Source organism: Lynx rufus, unplaced genomic scaffold, assembly GCF_022079265.1.
Source record: "Lynx rufus isolate CCGP_SWC_20201006 ecotype Redwood Valley unplaced genomic scaffold, mLynRuf1.p SCAF_16, whole genome shotgun sequence".
In the NCBI taxonomy this organism is placed as follows: domain Eukaryota; kingdom Metazoa; phylum Chordata; class Mammalia; order Carnivora; family Felidae; genus Lynx; species Lynx rufus.
Genome location: NW_025814830.1, coordinates 54,588,798 through 54,606,835, shown reverse-complemented (window position 1 = coordinate 54,606,835; position 18,038 = coordinate 54,588,798). Strand labels below are relative to the sequence as shown.

The 18,038-nt window shown below is 52.6% G+C and overlaps 1 protein-coding gene across 2 annotated transcripts; it reads left to right on the top strand.

Annotated features, from left to right (window-relative positions):
• The first annotated feature begins 1 nt into the window (after position 1).
• Positions 2-17,711, top strand: EMC8 (ER membrane protein complex subunit 8). Of its 2 annotated transcripts, XM_047078876.1 has the most exons (5): positions 10-496; positions 8,427-8,503; positions 15,865-15,934; positions 16,671-16,765; positions 17,240-17,711. In XM_047078876.1, the coding sequence occupies exons 1-5, from the start codon at positions 266-268 to the stop codon at positions 17,397-17,399; spliced, it is 633 nt and encodes a 210-aa protein (XP_046934832.1). In that variant the 5' UTR covers positions 10-265; the 3' UTR covers positions 17,400-17,711. The 2 variants fall into 2 exon arrangements, with proteins under 2 accessions (XP_046934833.1, XP_046934832.1); XM_047078877.1 differs by lacking the exon at positions 16,671-16,765 and having other exon boundaries at positions 2-496; positions 17,240-17,327.
• Positions 17,712-18,038: the final 327 nt, after the last annotated feature.

Here is an 18,038-nt window from a genome sequence, read left to right as displayed (position 1 = left end):
CGTCGAGAGGCTGCTCTACGGCGGCGCCCGGCCAGAAGCGCGAGTGGAGTGTGAGGCGGGCGCGTCGCCTTCTCCCCGGCGGGTTGCTAGTGTGTGGGGACCGCAGCCCGCCGCGGGGCCGGGCCCGTGCGGGCCTCCGCCAGCCGCGGGGCCGCGCCAGGCCGCCGCCGCCTCACCCCGCTTCTCCGCTGAGGCGCCGGGCGGCCGGGCGGGGGATCCAGGCCTGAGCCGGCGCCGGGGCCTCCGGGGCCCTGCCGGGCGCAGTATGCCCGGGGTGAAGCTGACCACCCAGGCTTACTGCAAGATGGTGCTGCACGGCGCCAAGTACCCGCACTGCGCCGTCAACGGACTGCTGGTGGCCGAGAAGCAGAAGCCCCGCAAGGAGCACCTCCCCCTGGGCGGCCCCGGGGCCCCCCACACCCTCTTCGTGGACTGTATCCCCCTCTTCCACGGCACCCTGGCCCTCGCCCCGATGCTGGAGGTGGCCCTCACCCTGGTAAGCGCGGGAAGGGCGGCCTCCCCTCGGAGCGTGCGGGCGGCCCCGGCTGGAAGCGCGGGTGTCCGGCGGGAGCCCGGAGGCGGCCGCGGTGGCGGAGAGCGGGGTGTCCCCGCGGGCTCGGCCTGGCGCCACGGGGCCGCAGCCGGAGCGGTCGCCGTGCCCCCAGAGGCGCTTTAGGTCCGTTCCTCAAACCGGTAGCCTTTGCAGGAACGAGCTGTCGCTAACTGGGTCGGGACTCGACCGCGCTGATGCTTGGGGACCGGGAGGCGCGGGCAGTTGTGAGGAGCTGGGAGTTCGACGCTGCAGCGTGCTTCCCGCGCCGCCTCCCAGAGCCCGTTCGGTGTCTGGCGTGGGTGTAGACGCCCCAGACGCGTTCGGAGAGGTAGTTCGGACCTGACGGGCACTCCTCCCTTTGAACGTGCGCGACCGCCGTGTAAGGAGAGCCTGTCTGTTCCCGCCCGTGGTTTTTCTTTGTCGAAGTCGTCTCTACCCGCAGCGCGGGGTTCGAACTCACGGCCCCGAGATCAGAGTCGCAGGCCCCACGGACCGAGCCTGCCGGGCGCCCCAGAGGACGCACCCATGGTTTCAAAAGCTGGAGGCTGAACTTAAAAAGCGGTAACAGACCTGCCTCCCAGCCATCGCGCTTGGGTGTGCTGAGTGCCTGCTGTATGCACGTGCGGTGGGGGAGAGGTTTAGCTCAGGGACCAACTGTAATGGAACTCCGGGCAGTAGTTCTTCGGGTCTGGGGAGCAACGCAGGGAAAAGACCACCTGGAAGGTCCACGGACTTGTTAAAACCTCGGAGCGAAACAAACCGGAACCTCAGAGCCGCCTCCTATCTGAGTTGAGATACTGTTTACTTTCCACTTAAGTACAAATATAAACTACGATCCTTAAGAAAGTTCATACAGAAGGTAGTTGAGTTTGAGAAGGTGTGGCTAGAAATGCTTTGTCTGTACTTCACCCCAAGTAAAATGAGCCCGTTTCATAATTTTTCTATTGGGACACCCATGGCAGTTCTCGGGAGGCAGGAAGTCCCCTTGGGCAAATGGCCCCCCAAGGCCTACGGGGCGTGTCTTTGAGGGCCTGCTAAACTGGACCATTGTGTGCATTTCTCCACTACTTCTCGGGGCAGGAGATAAATGAAAGTAGATATCTATAAGATGCATCCGAGCTGCTCTTGAGGGAATGTGCTGTCAGTACCAAATTGGCCGGGGAGGGGGGGCAGTTGATGCAAGTGTTTTCATCCAGCTGCCTTAATTACTCTGATCTCAAGGGAATTGCAGGTGCTTGGACATGTGAAATACAGTCGCTTGCAGGGAACTAGGTTTCCCAGGAGCACTGATGCAGGATTATTCAGTTTTCCAGTCATGTGCCAGGCCTGTGCTGGAGGGCGGAAAGGGCTGTGGATCACAGCACCTGCTTAGCCATTGATCGTGCTCCAAGCAGAAGTACAGTCTCTAAGAATAAGTGCCGTATGTGGGCTGGGGCAGAAAGCGGTGAGGTCCAGGGCTGGCCCAGGCTTGCCGAGTCAGGGAAGGCAGGCTGCCTGGGGAAATGCACTTGCAAGGAATGGCTAGGCGGGCCACCGAAGTAGTAACGGGGAGAGGGGGGGCGGGGCGGAGAGAACATTCAAGGCAGAGGGGGGACGAGAAAATGGCAGAGAGGGGGAGCTAGAGTGTAGAGTGTTAGGGGATCAAGGGCAGGTTTCAGAGCAACCCGCAGGTCGCACGGGAGTGCGGGCACCATCATGAGGACAGAGGGCCGCCACTGGAGACAGTTCCACGGGCGCATTTGTGTGCTGGAGTGATGGCTCCAGCCTGCAGCAAGGAGAGTGTTGGGAGAAGCGCATACAGGACCAGAGGCAGAGAGGTGGCCTAAACTGCAGCCTGGATGCAGAGGGGACAGGTCAGACAGAATCAGGAGGAAGAACCCACGGGACTCTGTGACCGGTGACTGACCGTAGTGTGGACACAGGGAGAAGGAAGCAAGGGTGGCGCCTCGATTTCTGACTTCTGCCTTGGACGACAGTGGTGCCGTTTGTTGAGGGGAAATGAAGACCCAGCATTGAATGTTGCAAAATGGGTCTGGAGCTTGGAAGACGGACGGGCTGGGGATGCAGATTGGGAACCAGTGGCTTTGCAATGACTGATGAGGCTATGAGAGCAGGTCGTATAGGGAGGGGCAGTGTGTGGAATGAGGGGAGAGCTATGGATGGTGCTTTTACAGGGTGGATGGAAGGGGAATCGGCAGGGGAGTAGCCAGAGGGGTCTGAAGGAAACGCATGTTCTTTAAATCCATTTAAAAGCCTGTCTGATGGCCTCAGTTAAGCATCCAACTTCAGCTCAGGTCATGAGCCCACCGTTCATGAGTTCGAGCCCCGCATCGGGTTCTGTGCTGACAGCTCAGAGCCTGGAGCCTGCTTCGGATTCTGTCTCCCTTTCTCTCTGCCCCTCCCCAGCTCACACTCTGTCGCTCTCTTTCAAAAAAAAAAAAAAAAAAAAAAATCTAAGCGTCTTAAAGACAACTTGAACCTCACTTGGAATTGTCAAAGAATTTTTCTAATTCTTATTCTTAATTAAGCTTTGTAGAGTTAAAGGATTATAGTACTTCCATAAGATAGAAACACAATACTTAAGAGAATTAAATATACTAACTATAAACAACTGCATTAGAGTCACCTTTACACGAATTTTCCCCGAGGAGCAGAGCTGCCTGCCAAACCACTTAGCTGGGGAGGGAAGATGCCCAGAGGAGACCCGGACTCTTACAATGGCCCAGTGCCACCAGCTTGTTAAGAGGGAAAGGGGCGCCCTGTCCCTCTTCCCCTGCCCCTCCCCCACTCACGCTGTCTGAAGAGAGGGAAGGGGGTACTGCGTGGGGCCCTGTTTGATCTTACCCCCCGCCCTTTTACGTTCTGCCCTCACTCTCCACTTAGAGCACTTCCCCAAACATGCCCTTCGGTGTTTGAGTCTCCAGTCCCGCAGAGTTAAGTCTGCACTAGTTTCTGGGCCTCAAGTTCTGTACGCAGTAAGAACAAGCTGGGGCTCCGCCCTCGCCCAGCGGTGGTGGGTTACAGTTGGCTCCTCTTAAAATACTGACCTACCCTGAATCACAGCCCCAGCCTTAGACAGGTGGGAAAAAGATGCCGATTGAGTACAAATTAAGTAACTTTCAGAGCAAAGTTACAAGGGAAAATTTGCGATTTGAGTCTATCCAAAAAAATTTTATCACAATTAACGTATTTAAGTTTATGCCATCCAGCTTTTGACTTAGCAACTTTATAACCTGAAGGCAATGAGAGGTCTCAGCATATGGAGCCACAGTTTATCAGTATATCAGCTATGGAAGAAGCGGTTTTAATAAAGCTTCTAAATCCATGAAACTGTATAAACGAGGCCTCATTCTCATGGCTTTTTTCTATTCAGGGAGTTTCATATTGTAATTATTTTTAGTAACTGGGAAAGGCTGACTTGATAAGCAGTCCATCAAAGGGCAACATCAGATTCCTTTGAAAAGCTTTTCATTATAATTTTCCATTTAAAAAAAAAAATCCTTCCATTTCTGGGTGCTTTTCATTTTTTTTTTTTTTAAGCACTTATGCCTGTTATTTATCCTTATAACCCTTTGACGTAGGTAGTGACGGAATTATTTCTAATAGCGAAAACCCATAAAATGTTAGGAGGAAAATCAGTGTGGACCTGCTGTTTCTCTAATCCCTTTTCGTCCTTTTGCCCTCAGTTGATTTCCTGGTTCCGCGGAGCAACTTTTGATTACATTCCGCTGAGATGACTTTCTCAATTGCCGGTTGGTCTAACCACCTTGATTCTTCTCCGGAATTCTTTCTGCTGCCTCCATGTGTGCCTCCTCTGTGCTCATTGGCGTGGGCCGCTGTCCTCTGGCTCTTTCCTAAGCTCCCTGCCTACTCTGCCTGGTTACCTCCAGAACATTCACAGCTAGCCTGGGAGACGGAGATGGTTTGCTCCAGGCCCTCTTTCCATTTCTTCCCTCTGAACTTCACCCTCGCCCCATCCCATGTACCTCCAAAGCTCTTTCGTGGATCCAGCTGCTTTCCATCCCGTGGAGAATCAGCACCCAACTTTTCTTCTCGATGCATCTAGCCCTCCCCTTAGGCTCCCAAGACCTGCTTGTTGCCGCAGACGGCAAGGCTCCCAGACACCCCAGCTTGTGGGTGGCACGTGTGGGAGTGATGCCCTCCTCAGGGTGGCTCTTCTCCTGCCTTACCTGCTTTATGGCGATGGCAATGGCACGGTCGCATGAGGGAGGTAATACTGCTATGAAAATGATAATGTCACACACGCATGTTAGCAAGTTTGCAGAGAGAAGCTGGTAATTCTTTGTGCACAGCTGAGCTGGCAATGAACGAGTGGGGCCTGGTGCCTTTAGTCGTTCTATGTGTCTGACACGGAACAAGCCAGAAAAGGCACTTGGCACAGGGTGTGGCAGGCTCACGCCACGGTAAAGGTGTCCTCCTTTTGCCTCTGACGAGTAAAAGAAACTACAAGGGTAAATATGGAATTCAGACCCTGTGTGCGGAGCCTGTCGTCCTGAGCTGTGGTCTTCGTGTGGATTGTTCACAGGATGCGTGGCGGGAGAGCAGGGACCGTGGAAGTGGACTCACAGAGAACGGAGATCAGACGCCAGCCGCTCAGTTCTTCTGCCTTGCGCTGCCCCACTTCGGGGCGAGCTGCCTCTTAAATCCACTAAGACTTTTCTTAACAAGCCATTTGGGCTTTCTGAGGATTCGGATGCCCCTCACCACCTGCCCGCCCCCTCCTTGCCTCCCCTGTTCACACTGCTCGTCTTCTGCTCACCGGCTTTTACTGCCCTCCAGGTCACTCACCTGATGAAGTCTGGTTCCATTTTTGAAACCATCAAAGAAAACTCTTCCATCTTATTAAAACTTGTTCACTCTGGGGCGCCCAGTCAGTTAAGCGTCTCTCTCGATTTTGGCTCAGGTCACGATCTCACGGTCCGTGAGTTCGGGCCCCACATCGAGCTCTCTGCCGTTAGCATGGAGTCTGCTTGGGATTCTCTCTATGCCCCTCCTCTGCTTGCGTGCTCACTCGCTCACTCTCTCAAAATAAGCAAATAAATAAACATTTAAAAAAAAAACCTTTTTTTCCACATCCGCCCTTCGGTATTTTCAACTATCTGTGGACCATGGACGTGGGTGTGCATGCCCATCACGGGCATCCTTACAGTAAGCTTAGTTGTCCTTGTTTGAATCGTTCAGAAGTTTTAAAACCAAGCCAGAGCCTTTATGAACTGGCTCACTTTTAGGGCAGCCTTTTCAGAGAGCTTTAGAAGCTCGAGGTCATGACGCTGTTTTTCCACTGAAATTGATTCGACCACTGTGTTTGTCACAAGAATCACCTTCACGTCAGTTACTTTCTGTGCTCCCTGAGCACAGATACAGGTGATCCCACCTGTGTCTGCTGGGGGACATGTCCTGAACTGTTGCCTCCAGCCCAGGATTGGATCAGGAGCAGCGGAGACAGCTCACGGGGTGGTCAGAACAGCAGCAGGCAGCAAGCAGTGGTCCTTGTACTAAACGTAGTTGTGGTCAGCCAAAAATGATCCCCTGGCGTGTCCACACCCTAATACTTGGAACCCATGAATATGTGACCTTACTTGGCAAAGGGGACTTTGCAGATGAAATTAAGGATCTTGAGGTGGGGAGGCGAACCTGGGTGATCTGAAGAGCCCAGTGTAATCACAGGGTTCTTATAAGGAGGAGACAGGTGGGGCAGTACAGGGAAAGGAGAGGTGATGACAGAAGTAGAGGTCAGGGTGGTGCAGCCACCAGTCAAGGAATGAGGGTGACCTCTAGGTGCTGGACAAGGCAAGGAGAAGATTCTTCCCTAGAGTTTCCAGAAGGAATCAGCGCTGCTGACCTATTTTAGATTTGTCTCCAGTTCTGACTGGCTAGAAGGACAAGCCTCACCAGAGAGCCAGGAGAGGGCCTCTCAAGTGGATAGCGAGGACGCACTCAAGAGGCTGGTCTTTGAATAGAAGTAAAAGCTGAGAGGGCGGGCTATGCTGAAGGGGCTAATAATCGTGTGGGTTTGAGTTCAGGGAATGGGGCCAGATGCCAAAGTTTAGAGCTGGGCTATGTCGTTTGGTGCTACAAAAAAATAGTTTTAGAAAAAAATGAAAGAAGTTGCTGCTGTAAGTACCAACAGAAAGTTTCTGGAACCCGTGCCTTTAAGAAGTGATAGAAACAAAATACAAGTGATTGTGGAGTACTTTGCAGCAAAGTTATGGCGAAAGAGCCATTATAAATATTTTGGAGACATAGCCCTAGTCTTTTGGGTGGGTGACCAAAACATCTAATTGGTTCATTGAGCCTTGGTTTTGACCCAATATGGTAATTCATGAGCTCTTAGGAGGCCAGAATTATTATTCTAATCCTTGTGCGAGCAGGGAACCTTGGACTGGGACCATCTGGTAATATCTGCTTTTAGTCACAGAGGACACTGCCTGAGCCCCAAACCAGAATTCAGGAAAAAGAGCAGTACAGCTGTTTTTGTTTTTTGGTTGTTGTTGTTTTTTTTTTTTTTTAAGGAAAGAAGACTATTTTTAACTAGTTAATTTACTACGAAAAAAATTGAGAATTTTATTTCCTCTTCTGATTGAGAATAGAATTTACTGCAGTATGTTATTAAAATTCCATTACGGCAGGGGCACCTGGGTGGCTCAGTCGGTTGAGCGTCCGACTTCGGCTCAGGTTGTGATCTCGCAGTTCATGGGTTCGAGCCCCACGTCGGGCTCTCTACTGACAGCTTGGAGCCTGGAGCCTGCTTGGGATTCTGTGTCTCCCTCTTTCTCTGCCTCTCCCCTGCTCACGCTCTGTCTCTCTCTCTCTGTCTCAAAAATAAACATTAAAAAAATAAAATATTTTTTTAAAATTCCATTATGGCAAAACAGGAGGACCTTTTGTTGTTTTTAATAATGGCATTAGACTTGCCAGAAGCTAAATCTGATGAGAGAAGAGTGGCATTATAAAATGGACAAAAACTTTGAAAGTTGTCCACCGTGCTCCCATTTAAAAGCATGCCACAGGGAATTGAGTGCACGAGAGAGAGGGTGTGTGTGCGCACGTGCATACACACCCCCACCTGCCTCTGCCAACAGATGTCCGTGGCCTCTTTACCCCACATCCCAGCATAAAGTGTTTTCATGGTTTGTTGCTAGGAATACAGAAATTTATTTTTTTTTTTAATTTTTTTTTTTTTAACATTCATTTATTTTTGAGACCGCATGAACAGGGGAGGGTCAGAGAAAGAGGGAGACACAGAATCCGAAACAGGCTCCAGGCTCTGAGCCGTCAGCACAGAGCCCGACGCAGGGCTCGAACCCACGGACCGCGAGATCGTGACCTGAGCCAAAGTCGGCCGCTTAACCGACTGAGCCACCCAGGCGCCCCAGAAATTTAAATATAATATAAAAAAACTTGGTTTCAAGAGACCGAGATTCCCATTCTGGCTCTGCCCCCGGCTGTGTAAATGTATAGGTTTAGTTTGCTTCTCTGTGAGGGATCGATTTCCGGTATCTGAAGGCTTGCTCAAGCCCCAGAATGCCTCCATTCTTTGTATCTGACGAGGTGGGTAAAGATGGTCCCCTCCTCCACCTCCCTGCAGTGCTGCCCCTGTGCAACGTGTGTGGGCATTGGGGCCCCTCAGCGAGAGTGATGTGGCCTCCCGTAGACCGTGGACAGCAAGCTAGTGTGGCCTTTCTCGTGGGAGCACCCATTTTCTTGTAGCTTTCTCCTGGGGACGAGGATTCAGGGATTATACTGTCTTGTTCGGGGGGGGGGGCGGGGGGCAAGGTCTCCTGTGTTTATTAAGAGGTGACATTTAAGAGAAAATCACTCATCTTTTATTCCCAATGTTTGTCTCTTTCAGATTGATTCATGGTGCAAAGATAATAGCTATGTGATCGCCGGTTATTACCAAGCTAACGAACGAGTCAAGGATGCCAGGTATGTCCAAGCCGCAACCCCCTGGTGTGAAAGAATGATCATGTGACACACAGTCTCTGATGCGCCTCTTGACCGTCGGTAGGCTCTGTGAGAACAAACCCCTCCTCGCCTTCGGTGCTCGTTTATAGCGTCTGAGAGGAGCTGTGGGGTGGTTAATTTCCAAACAGAAATTGTGACACTTCCATTAATTTGGAATTGAGTTTTGTATAATCTGTATTTTGCTTGAAGGGAATTCACGCAATGAAAGTGACAGTCGGGGGCCTCTGATTCCGATCCCAGCTAGGAATGGTGTAGGGCCGAGCATTAGGAAAGACTGCCGCCGTCTTTGGGGACAAATAAAACAACTTTTGGGTTTGGTGCTCTTAGGGTCTGTACCGTGATGAGGATGTAGTGTTTGCAGCTTCCTTCTTGTGGGCCCCTGGTTCTCACTAGTGAGCAAAGGCGAGGACTTCGCTCGCTTTCTGCGTTAGTCTCCTCCTCCACAGAGACAGGGATGGCACACTGGATGTTCGGATAACTTGAGGAGGGCTGGTCCGAGGGTCGTTTCCGAAGGTCTGGGCAGCGTGTAAGGGAACTCACCAGAGGGGAGGGCTCGGACAGAAGGCAGCACCACCAGCCCTGCGCCTAGAGGGACCGAGGGGAAGAGGGCGGTAAGGACGTGCACCTCAAGAGAAGCAGTCCCTCTAGGGACACGGCCAGCAGGGCAAGCCCCAGAGGAGTCGGTACTCTGATCTCCCTGTGATTTCCTTCAGCCGGAAACCAGGTGCAGATGGGAGGTGCCCATCACGGCCCTCTCGCTCGGCTCACGTCGTCAGACAGAGCCACTGACTCCAGCGTCCAAGCAGTTGGGGGCTGCAGTGGACGGTCCCAGAGTTCCTGGGATGCCCGGAGTGTACCCACTTGCTCAGCATAAGTGAGGGAATGGACTCAGGAGCACTTTAGGAAATAATGCAGTGAGCCGGTGACCAGGTGTTGCCGTCATTGATGAGGCACAGACGTGCTTCAGGGACTGGGTGCGGGCAGGAGTCACGGGGAGGCAGGGTGACCAGCCAAGTGCTGGGCTCCAGACAACCCTGGCGAGAGCCCCTGCTTGGATGGCAACATGCAGGGCCTCTGTGGTCCCGGGAACCACCACTCCTCCACGGGCCCCTTCTACGTGTGATCCCATCAGCCCCCCGCGCATTGATGACACCACGGCTGCGTCTCTGATCCAGACCTGTTCACAGGGCCCTTGTGGTCTTGGTCTTTGTTACGTGAAAGACCAGGCCCGGAAGGACCGGCCCAGGGCCACACGCACGCCGTGAGGGTGGTGCAGAGGCTCTCGCAGCAAGAGCAATGAGGAGCTGCTCTGTGGGGATGACGAGGAGAGCCCTCGGGGAGCGGTGTCATTTGAACGGGCACCTGGGAGTGGGCTTGTCAGGTTCACGTGTGGAGAGAGGAGGGAAGAGCGTCCAGAGAGGGGACGCGTGAGGTAGACACCGGGCGGAAGTGGGCAGGAATCCAGGGCGCACACGGAGGGAAATGCTAGGAAGCAACCCTAGAAAGGTTGGGCTCTAAGGCCTTTGGAACTGCACTTTGTAGGCAGTGGGGAGCTGTCCTTGGAAGGAGGTTTCCTGAACCGAGCAATACCCTCCCACAGGTGCTCTCGCAGAAAGGCGAGGAGACCAGGCAGGAGGTAATGGCACCAGTGTGTTAAGTGTAGAAGCCTCCCTTTCCTTCCCCCCACCCCCAGCACACTCCCAAACCCCGGCCTAGCGTGGTTGCCCCACGTGTGTGTGCACAGCTCTCATCTGCGTGCCTGTGTGGCTCACGGCACCTCCGTCTTCCTGCCTCTATTTGGACCTCAGTCCAGTCCAGTCCAGTCCAGCCCAGCCCAGCCCAGCCCAGCCCAGCCTTCTCCTACGCAGACACCATTTTCATGCGACTCGTAATCTAGACTTTCCCATTTCCTTCACCTGCTCTGCTCAGGAGGTTTTGCATTCTCTCATCTATGTCTGTTTACGTGCCTACTAAGAGGCCCTTGTCAGATCTGTAGGGGGATTAAAGAGCGCTGGGGGACAAGAGGGCCAGTTACCCTTTAGTCCCTTCTGATGAGTCTCTGCTAGATTTGGGGGAGGGGGGGGGGCGCTTATCCTCCCGGTGTGTGTGCCGGGACTGTGTGTCATCCTTTCCAACCCTCACGACACTCCGGCGGGGAAAGTCCATCCAGACACGGTCACTGCACAGACGCCACACACACAGCTTGGAAGCTCAGGAGCTACAATTACGCTAACGTCCGGGTCTAATACTATTTGCGGGAAAACCTTCACTTGTCTCTCAGCCAGACCTAACTTAAGATGTGTCCTTCTTTTAGAAATACCAGCTGATTGACTGTCTCACAGCCTGGGCCTTACAATCAGGTAGACTTGGATTCGAAGCACAGATGACTTACTGATTCACCTCTTTGGGCTGCAGTGGTCCTGTCTGTAAAATGGTGGTAAAAGCTCACGCCTCAGAAACCGGTCTTGGGGACAAAGGGAAGCAACGTATATCATGTTTAGCTTTGTGCTTGGTTGGAAGTGCCAGCTTTGGGCTGTTACTATTACTAGCCCTATGATTGCTTTTTCCAAAAAAGGATCATTCAAATGTACTATTAGGACTATACCAAAAGAAAAAGCTTTTGCACAGCCGAGAAAACCACCAACAAAAAAAGGCAGGCGAGTGAGTGAGAGAAGATGTGTGCAAATGACGTAACCCATAAGGGGTTAATATCCAAGATGCAGAAAGAACTTCTACAACTCAACACTCCCCCCCCCAAAAAAAATAATAAATAATGAGCACAGGACCTGAATAGACATTTTTCCAAAGAAGACGTACAGAAGGCACAACAGGCCCAACAGAGAGGACGCTTGGCATCACTCATCATTAGGGAAATACCAGTCAAAACCACAATGAGATGTCCCCTCACAGCTGTCAGAATGTCTAAAATCAACAACATAAGAAATACCAAGTGTTGGTGAGGATGTGGAGAAAAGAGGACCTGTTGGTGGAGAATGCAAATTGGTGCAGCCTCTGTGGAAGCAGTGTGGAGGGTCCCCCAAAGTTAAAAATAGAACCACCATATGATCCAGTAATTCCACTACTGGTATTTAAAGAAAACGAAAACACTAATTAGAAAAGATACATGCACTGCTGGTCGCAGCACTATTTACAATAGCCAAGACCGTGGAAGTAACCTCAGTGCCCATCGGTAGATGAACAGATATGGAAGGTGTGGTATATACACACATAGAATAGTACTCAGCCACAGAAAACGAGATCTTGCCATTTTTGACAACATGGATGGACCTCAAGGGTATTGTGCTAAGTGAAATAAGCCAGAGAAAGACAAATATCATATGATTTCACTTACATGTGGAATCTTAAACTCTTGGGGCACCTGGCTGTATCGTCAGTGGAGCATGCGATTCTTGATCTCGGGGTTGTGAGTTTGGGCCTCATGTTAGGTGTAGAAATTACTTAAAAATAAAATCTTTTTAAAAATAATAGGGGTGCCTGAGTGGCTCAGTTGGTTAAGGGTCTGACTTTGGCTCAGGTCATGTTCTCGCAGTCTGTGACTTCAAGCCCCACGTAAGACTCCGTGCTGACTGCTCAGAGCTGCTTTGGATTCTGTGTCTCACTCTCTCTGCCCCTCTCCTGCTCATGCTCTGTCTCTCTTACTCTCAAAAATGAATAAATGTTTAAAAAAATTGTTAATAATAGTAATAAATATAAATAACGGATAACTATTAAATACAGGGGATAAGCTGGTGGTCACCAGAGGGTAGGTGGGTGGGGGGATAGGTGAAATAGATGAAGGGGATTAAGAGGTACAGACTTTAAATTACAAAATCAATGAGTCACAAGGGGCACCTGGGTGGCTCAGTCGGTTAAGCATCTGACTCTTGATTTTGGCTCAGGGTGTGATCTCACAGTTCTTGAGTTCAAGCCCCACATCAGGCTCTGCCCTGACAGCACAGAGCCTGTTTGGAATTCTCTTCTCCCTCTCTCGCTCTCAAAATAAATAAAATTTAAATAAATAAGCCACAGAGATGAAAAGTACAACATAGGAGACATAGTTGTATTTTTAATGTTTTATTATTTATTTTTGAGAGTGAGAGAGACAGGGGAGGGACAGCGAGAGAGGGAGCCACAGAATCCGAAGCAGGCTCCAGGCTCCAGGTTCCGAGCTGTCAGCACAGAGCCCGACGTGGGGCTCGAACCCATGAACCGTGAGGTCATGACCCGAGCTGAAATGAAGAGTCGCACACTTAACCGACTGAGCCACCAAGGCACCCCAGGAAACATAGTTTTTAAAAAAACCAATCCGTATTTTAATATTTTGAGGCGTAACATGTTTGTAGCTATTTTATTAAGCTTAAGGGCATCGTGTCAAGTTTTATTATAGTACTTGATAATGACTGGTGTTTTGCTTCCTAATTCGGATTACGTGCGGGTGAACGTCAGTACCAGGCACAGCGCCCTGGCCTGAGGTTAGATGCTCAAAAAAAAGCATTTAGGTCGAGAATGTGCAATCTCAGTTCAAGCAGATTTCTGGCTTTGCGAGTGGGGAAGGGGATTGGCAAAGGGGTCTCTGCCTCCAGCGTGCGCCTAGAGGTTTATTTGAGCCGAGTCTTGACGGGAACAAGGGGGTGACCCGGCCTAGGAAGAAGCAAGGGGGTGACGCTGCTCCCATAAAGTGACAGTCCCACATTAGGAATGCAGTCAGGGCTGAGGCTGGTCAGGATTTGAGAGTAAGTGTGTGATGCCAAAAACTGTAAAGTGGCATTTCTTTCAAATACTTTTTCAACTCATTAACTGCAATTTGACTTTTTTCAAAAGAATGCATCTTAAATTGAGTTTCGGGGCATCTGAAGAGGTAGTTTTTGTTGTTTTTTTTTTTTTTTTTTTTTAATTTTTTTTTTTTCAACGTTTATTTATTTTTTTGGGACAGAGAGAGACAGAGCATGAACGGGGGAGGGGCAGAGAGAGAGGGAGACACAGAATCGGAAACAGGCTCCAGGCTCTGAGCCATCAGCCCAGAGCCTGACGCGGGGCTCGAACTCACGGACCGCGAGATCGTGACCTGGCTGAAGTCGGACGCTTAACCGACTGCGCCACCCAGGCGCCCCGTTAGTTGTTGTTTTTAATGAATGTTTCTTGACCCCTTCCTGATAAAAGTCGCTAGCTACTATGAGTGATCATCATAAATGTCAGGACGATGGTTTTAGAAGTGTCTTCATGGCAGAAGCTTCACGAGTCTCAGAAGATCACTTACTTAGCAGCACCGACTTCTTTTCTCTGCATCTGAGGCGTGAGTTAGGGACGTCAGATTGTGTCTGGCCCGCGTTTCATGCGGTGAATAGGCAGGCCTCCTCCGTGGCTCCAGTCCCCCTCCTTGCCATTCGCCACTCGAGCCGTGGTAACTGGGCGCCTGCCGGCTCCTGGTAAATGCGCCACGGCTGTGCGTCCCTTGCCAGGCTTTCCATGGTGGCCTGAGGGACAGCAGCCCCTGGGGCCCGTTCTCCTTTAGACTGCTTTGTTGTTTTTGCGTCATTTTTTCTAATCCTGCAGACTTACAGGCATCACATCACTGCAAATTCTCAATTTTGGACGTGAAAATGGAGTAATTAAATAAAATACCTCATTTTCCTAAGACATTATTAATCGGACTTTTTTTTTTTTCCCAGCTCAGTCACAGCATAATCGTATGTTTCCTTAGGTAAACCCCATAATTATCCATGTGTTTTTGTGGCCGTTAAAATATATTATGTCTCCATCCTTGGTTCAAAAAGCTGAGACTCTTCATTGTGCGGGGCAAAAATAAGATGCACAGAAAGATCTGTGCGCCAAGGGTTAGGCGTTAAAGGACTTCAGGAATAAACAGTTTAGAGGCAGGCCAGATGGACCCCCGCTGGGGCATTGTGGCGAGAACAGAGTTTTCTGGGCATCGTGGACGGGAAGGGATTCGGTAAGCAGAGAGCAGGTTGGAAGGGCATCCCGAACAGGGAACAGTGTGAGTGCCGGGGAGGAGCACGCGAGGGAGACCGTATGCAGGCCGTTGCACTGACGTTAAAGACACACAAAGCACTGCTCCTGTGTGTAGGAACAGTAGCTGGTCCACAGGGAGGAAAGCGGGACGCACGAAGCTGAGCACAGTGAACTCTTCTCTCCCAAGCTTTGATGAGTCGCAGGAAACAGACTGGAAGTTTCATTTTAGGAAGTTTGATCTGAAGATACACGAAATAAGAGCCTAGAAGACGAGGCCGGTTAGGAAGCAGTTTTGGAAAAACCCAGGTGTAGGGTGACAGCCTGAGCACAGTGGGAGGAGAGCAGAGGAGGCCGAGGCAAGGGAAGAGTCTCCAGCACCCGGTGAGGGTCAAGGGGGAGTGGGCAGTCAGAGAAGGTAGAGCGGGAGGTTCCAGCTGGGCCGCAGGGCCGGGGGGAGGATGAGGGTGCTTGGCAGGCCTCCGGGGTGCAGACCCTCGAAGGTAAGGGGGTGGGTACCCAGGTGGCACGAAGAGACAAGACTGCCGGCTTATTCAAGAGTGAGATTGGTTGAAATTTAAGAAACACGGGTGAAAGGAGACAGATTGGACAGAGGGAACCAGGCAAACAGTGTTTTTTCCCATGGAGGAAGAGACCGGCTCAGATTTGGAGCGGGGCAGGGGCCACTAAAGGAGACCCCTGAGGAGGAGGTCTGCGTGGAGGGGCCCCCGGGTGCGAGGAGGCCTCTGCCTGAGATGGGATCAGAAAACAGCCAGGGCGGCGAGGGTAGTGCAGGGATGATGCGGGAGCCTCTCTGGTCTGCTCTATGGACTCAAGGGTGCAAGTTGTCACTTATCGAGGTCGGGATGGGCCGGAGCCAGCGATTGGAGGCTGACGAGCGTGGAGAAGATTTGGAATGGCCTAGAAATGCTTAAATTTAAAAAGAAAAGGCGGCCGACTCCATTGCCAGCAGCCGAGAGTTAGATGGAGTCCCTCTGTGAGTAGGTGTGTGATGAAGCGGGCGGCCAGGGAGGCGTCAGAGGGCGGGAGCTCCGAGCGTGTGCTGCGCTCTCCTCTCCGCTGGCTCCAGGGGGCCCCTCTGCTCAGGGTGCCTCTGCCGGAAGGCAAGGGCCCGCTTTGCGCCGTGCTCCCCGTGGCCCGACAGCACTCCCTACCCTCGGCACAAGTCCCTGCGGCTGACCGCGACGGCCAGAAGCCGCCTTAGCAGGCGTGACGAGCGCGCACGGGTTACCGGCACCGCCCTCTGCCTCCGTGCTTGTGAGCCCTGACCCCGGGGAGACTGTTGGATGGCGTCCACTAGAACGACTGTCAGCTCACTGCTGCGTCTTTTGCAGTCCGAACCAGGTTGCGGAGAAGGTGGCCTCCAGAATCGCCGAGGGCTTCGGCGATACCGCCCTCGTCATGGTGAGTCACTCTTGGGCGCTGTCGCGTTTTCTGTTGCCGGACCGGCTGCCGAGCGTTCTCTTGCTCACGCGGAGCTTTCTCGTGTAAGCGGTCTCCTCTCCGCAGAGGCTCCGTCAGACCAGTGCCGCCCTTCGTGGCCTCCTCCCGGCTGCAGACCCGCAGGCGCAGTGTGAATGCCGCTGGGGCGCGGCCCACTCCACACCTCCAGGAGGGGCGGCCGTTCCAGCTCAGTGGTCCTCAGAGTGGGGCTCTGTGCCAGCGGCATCAGCACCACCTGGGAACGTGTCGGAAATGCAGATTCTCAGGGCCCAGCAGGCTGCTTGAATAAGCTTCCAGATGATTCTGATGCACGCTCAAGTGTGAGAGCCGTTGAATCAGAGCAGCCGACAGCCCAGAGGGAAGGAAGAAGTCAGGCAGACGTTAGCAAACATCAAACCCTTGGTACACAACCTCAGTCCAGACAGACTTCTAACAGGGGGGCAGAAGCTCTGCTTTTGTGAGGAAGCTGTGAAGTACTGAGCACTTATTCTCCGAACAGTTAATCTCGGGCCACCCGAGGTGTGATGGCACGCGTCGGGTTTGCGGAGTCCGCGCACCGTGTGGGGGTTTCTGTCCGGGCCGGGGGCTTCCGCTGCCGCCTCGAGCCACGAGGAGGCGCCTGAGGCCTTCCACCAGGGTGCCGGCTGCCGCTCCCCGTCAGCTCTGTTCACGAGCGCGTCCTTTGTCTTGTGCGCAGGTGGACAACACCAAGTTCACGATGGACTGCGTGGTACCCACGATCCACGTGTACGAGCACCATGAAAACAAGTGGCGGTGCAGAGACCCACACTAGTGAGTGCCGTGTCCTCGGGGCGGCCCCGTGCGGTGTGCTGGGGGCTGCTCCCACGGGAAAGCCGGCCCGGCCTCTGGTTTCGAGAGAGCGTATTCTCCAGGGGGGTGTACAGACCTCACACAGAAAGCGTGCATGCTCCCTGGCTCCCGAGAGAAGCTGGGCGCTACTCCGGGGTCCCCGCCCCGCCCCCGGGCCCCCTTTTTCGGGCCTCTGCTGTGGTTATTTATAAGCACTCTGAAAGCATCTGCCATCCCCCTCCAGCTTCTTCAGAATTTCGTTTGGAAGGGGCTCCTTCGTTTCTCAACCATGCCCCGTGCTCTTTAGGCACATCTTTGTTTAAAACATTCGTGGGTGCTGGCATCCGTGACTGTCTTCCTTTGTCCCACTGTGTGTGTGGCCAGTTTTCTGTGTGCTCTGTTGGAAAGCCACCTGTTCTTTGCCGAGGGCCTGATCTCTCCTGTTTCGCCTTGTAGTGATTACTGTGAAGACTGGCCAGAGGCCCAGAGGATCTCCGCGTCGCTCCTGGACAGCCGGTCGTACGAAACACTTGTGGATTTCGATAACCACCTAGATGACATTCGGAATGACTGGACAAACCCGGAGATCAATAAAGCTGTCCTGCACCTGTGCTAGGGAGGGGTGTTAGTGACTGCTGTCTGGCTGTGTCCACTGCACGGAAGAAGAAAGCTATTTTTCAGTGTAAATAACATCTCTCCCATAGCCCGTGTGGAGAGCTGGCCGTTCTCAGAGGTGACACGTGTCCTGACAGAGGGCAGGATGTCCATCTGCCGGCTTTTTAATGCAGTCGCTAGAAGAGGTGCAGACTGTCCCATCCGACTGCCCCTGTGGAGTCCTTCCCAGTTGTATGTTGCTCTAATCCTCCAAATCAAAGCTGTTTCTGCCTGTCCAAGATTGTTCCTATTAAACAGTTTTAACCTTTTATAATCTGGAGAGAATACTTCTTAAGTCTTGCGAACCACCTTTAACAGAAAAAGCCCAGATCTGGTACTTGAGTGTTTGTGACTTTTCGTCCCGTTTGGGTTCGTGTCCGGTCCCGGGATCGGGTGCATGGCGGGCTGGTGTCCGCGGTGGGGAGCCTGCAGCCCTGAACCGCACGGCCCCACACCCGTCGGGCGCACGTCGCTGCCGCGACCACACAGTGGGAACGATGCCACTGTCGCCTGAGAAACCTTCATCGTGAAGGGCGAAAACAGCCACTGCTGATAGTAGGAATTCGCGTGGGAGCATGGTTGTGATGCTTCTCAGTCAACC